The 6734-nt window shown below is 44.2% G+C and overlaps 1 protein-coding gene across 1 annotated transcript; it reads right to left on the bottom strand.

Annotated features, from left to right (window-relative positions):
- Nucleotides 1-1408: 1408 nt before the first annotated feature.
- On the bottom strand, nt 1409-3434 carry LOC119330979 (alpha carbonic anhydrase 7-like). Its single transcript, XM_037604129.1, has 4 exons — nt 2861-3434; nt 2231-2398; nt 1828-1881; nt 1409-1599 (listed from the first exon to the last, which is right to left on the bottom strand). The coding sequence occupies exons 1-4, from the start codon at nt 3380-3382 to the stop codon at nt 1513-1515; spliced, it is 831 nt and encodes a 276-aa protein (XP_037460026.1). The 5' UTR covers nt 3383-3434; the 3' UTR covers nt 1409-1512.
- Between the last annotated feature and the right edge of the window lie 3300 nt (nt 3435-6734).

Here is a 6734-nt window from a genome sequence, read left to right as displayed (position 1 = left end):
TTCTGTCCATATCTAAAATATCTTTCTTTTTTTAAAAAGAAATGCATTTAAAAGTTCATCTCCAATCTTGTGTGTTTACAGCCCAGATGTTCTTTCTCTAGTAACATGACGTCCCCATATATGTTGCAACACACCATATAAGCACATCTAATGAATGTTTAAAAAAGAGCTTCTGATGCATTTTCTAATCCGTCTGTGTTGAATTCAAATCTGCATCTAACTGAACCTCTGTCTTCTACTCTAGTACTGTATTATATAGACAGTCAACGCCGAAGCCAAGCACATAGTGATCGGACAAGACACAAAACTGTTATCAGCGGCGGGAGATGAGAAAAGTTAGTAACTTTCAAATACCTTTACCTTGCCCGTTAACACTCTCATTTTAACACACTGCAGGGAATGCATTCGGTTTCACCTAACGTTTTTGTACTTTTCAATCATATGAACACTCATGGACGAATAATTTGACGCAAGTTGTTTGATTAAAAGTCATTCTACGTCACTGATTACCCTAGGCAGGTCTTTCAATCTGCCAATCATCAACCCTCTGAATGCGAAAGTTGAGGACCACGTGTTTGTCTGCTGTTCATTCGAAACCCGAAAGAAGCAACTGCTGATTTGAAAAGGACAATCATTAATTGCATTGGATGCTCAACTATTCTGTGTTATTTTCTACTCCCTTCGTTCCTAAATAAATGACTCAATTTTGGACTAAAGTTAGTACAAAGTTGAGTCATCTATTTTGGAACGGAGGGAGTACAAGATTGAATTGTTGAGAAAGTTGAATTAACTCATGCCGGCGTCCATGATGGCACATGGTGCACAAGTCTTATCTCTTGTCATCATCGTACCAGGGACAGCAACAGGTGAGGTCGACACTCCTCTTGATTATTTGAGTACTCCGTTTATATTAAGAGTGATAGTCAACTTGACATCCAGGAAGCAATATTATGTTGGTAATATTCAGGAATATTCAAACTTAGCCTTTGTTGAGCAACAGGATAATCCTCTCAGACGTATACTATTCCTTGCATGATTCTTAAAGGAGACACCACCAGGCTACCACCAGATGGATGGACTTCTTTTTGCGGAATAACTCTTGTGATACTCAAAATTTAGGAAGTACACAAAGTCTAGACGTTCTTAGAACAGGAGCCAAGCCAAACAGCACTACGTTGTGTTCTGCCAAAAATAGCCATAAATTGACTCATTCTCGTTTGGCTAAGAAGAACCTGAGTGATACAAGAATTAGCCATGGATGGCATTATATCATTCCCACGGTACTCAACCGTTATCAAATCCTTGCCAGTTTTTTCATTTTTAATGGCAGTGGCAGTTGGACGAGTTATGGAATACGCAACAATAATCATATTGACGATCTGCATCCCAACATCAAGATATGCATGGACATGAACTGGTCGTGTTCCTTTATTATTTAGTAACCGTATACAAGGCATCTATCAAAGTGGATGGGAAAAACTACTAGATAAAAATAATAATATAACCATGTAATCAATGTCTAATTTGCTCAAAAGGCCGGAACATGCTGATATCTCTGCTGTTCACCTCCTGACGCGGCCTCGCGTTCTTCTCCATGTCCTGCATGTAGGGTTGAAGGAAAATCAGTCCAAAAAATTTCTAGTCCATGGGTGGAGATGGACCAAATTAAAGGCGGCTTTCATGTCGCTGTGGAATTTCTAGCGGTCCACGGTTAAGGTCTACCATCCGATGTAAAGTGCTGAAAGACAAGAGTTGAATGCACGCACAGAACAGCAAGACTTCTCTTTCATGAAAAGGATTAGAGAAACGGAAGGGGAAAAAACTTACGTCATGGACGGCCTCCCGGAGAAGCTCCAGCTGGTGCCTTGACACAGTGCGCACCTGCAAATTCAACCAGTCATAGGAAAAGAAAAGTTTCAGTAACATAAAATATATATCAATTCCATCCTTATTCACCAACCACGCAATGCATGGCGTATAATAGGACGTGTGCACACATCTAGCTGGCGTGCGTTCCACTGATCTAAATTCCAATCAATCAAAAGTGAGGGAAAGACGAAACTGGCAGCTCCATGCCAACTGCTAAGTTCCAGAAATGAATTCTTTTATTTGACAGTTGCAAGTTGTGTGTCATCATGTGTGATATGGTCCAGAAATGAAATATTTTACTGATGCTTGTTATGTTGGTAGTTGTGGTTCATGCAAGGTGAATGAATGAAACGGGACGTACCCTCTTGACGATGGTCCAGATGACCCCTTCTGTGCAGGGTGGGGTGGTGAGAGAGCCCACGTAGCGGTAGTACACGCTGGCCTTTCCCCTGGCGCCCCTCGGGTCCATCATCCCCATCTTCTCCTCCCTGTCCTTCCGATCCGCTATCATCTCCAGGTATGGCTCCAGCTGCGTTCGTAGTACAAGATTAGAGTTAGCCCCATGTTACCATGTTGGTGTTAGTTAAGCTTACTTATAATTAAGTTAAGTCCCATGTTGCCGTGTTGGCTTTAATTAGTTTATCAAGCTTAATTAAGCATGGTTAGTTGGTTGGTTAACTAATGGCATGTACAATGGTTGATAAGATAGTCTTATCTTAAATTTTGCATGTAAATTAGAGATGACAAAAAAACATGTCTACAATGGGTCATCTCTTAGCCTTATCTTTAATAATTAGTTGTTCCTAAAAATATGTTGAGACAAATTGTGCTAAGAAATCATCTCTTGTCTTCTCTTAAATAAGATAAGACAAGCCTTCTCTTATGATTTCTCTCTCCTCCACCTCATCATTTATCCTATGTGCCACTCTTAAGATAGAACCATTGTACATGCCCTAAAAAACAAGAAAGAAAAGATAGAAGCAAAAGTTACCTTGTGTAGGAAGGCGTCGTGGGCGCCGATTTCGTAGAAGACGCCGATGACGGCGGCTTTACCCTCGGCGCTCTCGTGGAACATGTGGAGCTCCATGTCGTACCGGCGGCCGTTGACGCTGTGCTCCGTGGGGGAGTGCCAGTGCAACTGCCGGAGGAAGTAGGGCGTGCCACCGATGGAGACGCTCCCGGCGTCGCCCTCGAACTTGAGCATGATGTCGTGGCCGCGGTTGACGATGGTGGCGTTGGCCGGGGAGTAGGAGTGGTTGAGGTAGCCGAGGCCGCGCACGAGGGAGACGCGCGGGCTGGCGAGGTCGATGGGCGACTGCATGTTGCCCTTGCCGCAGGCCGACCACTCCTCCTTGATGTCGCCCCAGTGCGCCGGCCCGTTCTCCGCGTCCAGCGAGTAGCTGAACTCCTCCTCCTCCTCGGTTTCCTGCTGGGCTCTGGCTGCCGGGAGAAGGACGGAGGCAGAGAAGAGGAGGAGGAACACGGCCAGTCGGAGGTCCCGCGATGGAATCATGTTGTCTCGCTCCTGGTCTTGTGGTGTCGGCTCCTCTGCTCGTGGAGCTGGCGAGTTCCTCTTGTGTGTGTTGAACCGGGGACAGAGCTGGTGGGGCATATATATAGTGGAGAAGAAGAGAGAATGACACGGGTCTGGCCGTCTGCCACGGCCGAGTTAGGTTGGAACGTTTCAAACCTGTCAACTTGCTACGGCTTACGGTACAGTACAACGAAAGTAAACTTCGCCGGCGTCGTCCCTTTCTGTTGCACGAAAAGGGAGCTTGTATGGTCCGGACGCTAGCTCTCAGAAAGTCGGGGTTTGGTGGGAAGCGGCACGGCCGGTCATTTTCTCCCTTCATCATCATCTGTAAACAAAACAAATGTGGACGGACGATTTGCCAAATTGGAACGCTCTTCTGTTTGGTAGCACAAGCAAAATTAGTGGAAACGTTTCAAACCCACGCGTCAAACCGATTCAGCAATTCGTTGCTCACTGTAGCTGCGGCCTGCAGAAGAATGCTTCTAGTGGGAAAAAAAAGGCTTTAATATGGCGTGGTTGGTGAGCGAGTGTGCTGATGTACGCATATGGAAATGCTGTGAATCCCAACATGCACCACTTGGGGCACATGCATTGCATGCATGCTTCACAGTGTTTGGTCCTCTAGACCATTGGTCCTATCAGGTCGGCAACCACGACCCAAGTAGTACGAGTTAAGAGGCACCACTAGATATAATACTAGGACGGCATAGTTAACAAGCACCACTAGGTATGCATAAGGCTTATGATCGGATTGAGTGAATTTTTCTTCAAAGTATGATGGAAAAACTTGGGTTCCATGAGCAATGGATTGATACGGTTATGGCATGTGTAAGCTCTTTGAGATATAAGATTCGTTTTAACTCTCAAGAAACAGATATGTTTGTTCCATCTAGAGGCATTAGACAAGGGATCCCCTATCCCCATATCTTTTCCTCATTTGTGCAGAAGGTCTCTCTACTATGTTGCAGTTTGAAGAAGTTGGTGGCCTTGATGGGGTTAGAGTGTGCAGAAATGCACCATCAGTCTCACACCTTTTATTTACCGATAATTCTCTAATTCTCTCATGGGAGCGGATGTCCTAAATGCAACTTCCTTACAGCATGTACTAGACACTTATTGCCAAAGTTCAGGTCAGATGGTGAGCTTATCAAAATCAAGTATTTTCTTTAGCCCAAATACACCTGTGGTAACCAGAACTGAAGTTTGTGAAATTTTACATATTGTAACTGAAGCATTATCAGATAGATATCTTGGCCTACCTGCTATTGTGGGTGCAGACAGAAGTGATTTCTTCAAACACTTTCGAGAAAGAATCAAAGCTAGATTGATCGGCTGGATGGAGAAACAGTTATCCACTGGAGGTAAAGAGATTCTACTTAAGGCGGTGGCCCAAGCCATCCCTGTTTTTGCTATGTCGGTTTTCTATTTACCTAAGGGTGTTTCAAGGATATCACGGATGTAATAGCTCAATTCTGGCGGGGAGATGATGAAGAGAATAGAAAGATGCACTGGTATTCATGGTGGAAACTCTGTTTTCCAAAGAGCGAAGGTGGTATGGGTTTTCGGGACCTTTATTCTTTTAACTTAGCCATGTTGGCTAAACAATGTTGGAGATTAATCACAGACCCAGACACCCTTTGTGCTTGGGTTTTGAAAGCTAAATATTATTCAAACGGGAGTTTGCTACAAGCTACACCGAAACAGGGGACGTCTTTCACTTGGCAAAGTATCTTGAAAGGTCTAGAAACTTTTAAGAAGGGTTACATCTGGAGGATAGGATGAGGTGATGCAGTAAACATCTGGTGTGATCCATGGATTCCCGCTAGCCCAGACAGGAAAATAATTACACCCCGTGGCCAAACAGTTTTATCGCAGGTTAGTGATCTCATCGACCCAAATACTGGAATCTGAGATGAGGAACTGCTCACTAATATCTTCAACCCCGTGGACGTGCGAAGAATCTTACAAATCCCGCTGAACCACCAAGCTTTTGATGATTTTATCGCATGGCATGCAAATAAAACTGGAACTTTTTCTGTCCGAAGTGCGTATAAAATACAGTGGATGTATACCTTAAGAGAACATACAAATATTAATTCAGTCCCGAGTGGTTCTACCCCTTTGGCAATATGGAGTATAATCTGGAAATTAAATATTCCTTGTAAAGTTCAAATCTTTTGTTGGCGGGTATTGCATGGAATAATCCCTCTAAAGTCAATACTAATGAATAAGCATATAGGGACTAATGGAGCATGTCCGATATGCCACCAAGGTGCTGAGGATCTCTGCCACCTGCTTTTCACTTGTCTGCCTGCTAAGGAGATGTGGCGATGCTTGAGGATGTCTGAGATAATTGACCATGCCAGTGTTGTTGATAGATCCGGTTCATCGATCTTGGAATATTTGCTTCTAATGCCGGATAGTCCCCAAATCCTTGAACCAGGTCTGAATTTTAAGCAGGTAATCGCGGTCGCCTGTTGATACTTATGGTGGATAAGAAGGCGTATTACACATAATGAATCTGTCCCTCCGATAGTCCGATGGCCGATCTCTGTAATGGCTATTGCAAGCAATTATGAGAAGGCATTTACCAAAACCTTCAGGCCTCAGGAATATAAATGGGTTTAACCCAACCCCAAATTTGTGAAAGTGAATGTAGACGCGGCGTACTATCAGGATGAAGGAATGGGGGCAACATCAACGATAATACGAGATGAAAAAGGTAATTTTATTGCGGCTACTTGTAAATTTATTCCGTTTGCTGCTGATGTAGTCACAACTGAAGTTATGGCCATGAGGGATGGTCTTGAACTAGCTAATTCTCTTGGGTTCAATCGATTGGAAGCCGAGTCTGATTCTATGCATGTCATCAACTTTTGTACCGGTCAGTCGAGATGGTGGGACGCAGCGGCAGCAATTTTCGCGGAGTGTGTGGACACAACTACGTTAATTGGGAAGGTCATCTATAAACATTGTTATCGATCGTCGAATCAAGCAGCGCATGTGCTTTTTTTTGCGGAGGGTAAAACTTTATTTATTACCCAGAATGGAAGTCTTGCTTATAGAGATCAGGCAAAACGCCCGGACCGGAACCAAGCCACACAACAGTGCGCTCTTCTACTCTACCGAAGTTTGCAAGGAAATGACTAACTTTATTTTGGTCACGAGAGATGTGAGCTAGTCTCACTTCTCCTTCTCCCCTCTAGAGGCGTTTGGTCTGATCTATGAACATAGCATAACGGGAGCGATCAACAATGTTACCCCTCAGCATATTGATTCCAACTAGGCTGTCAGTCTCGATCTCCACCGGAAGAGGCACCCATTGGAGTGG

This window comes from Triticum dicoccoides, chromosome 7A, assembly GCF_002162155.2.
Source record: "Triticum dicoccoides isolate Atlit2015 ecotype Zavitan chromosome 7A, WEW_v2.0, whole genome shotgun sequence".
Classification (NCBI taxonomy): domain Eukaryota; kingdom Viridiplantae; phylum Streptophyta; class Magnoliopsida; order Poales; family Poaceae; genus Triticum; species Triticum dicoccoides.
The sequence above is the reverse complement of the archived record's forward strand: the minus strand, read 5'-3'. Positions and strand labels throughout refer to the sequence as shown.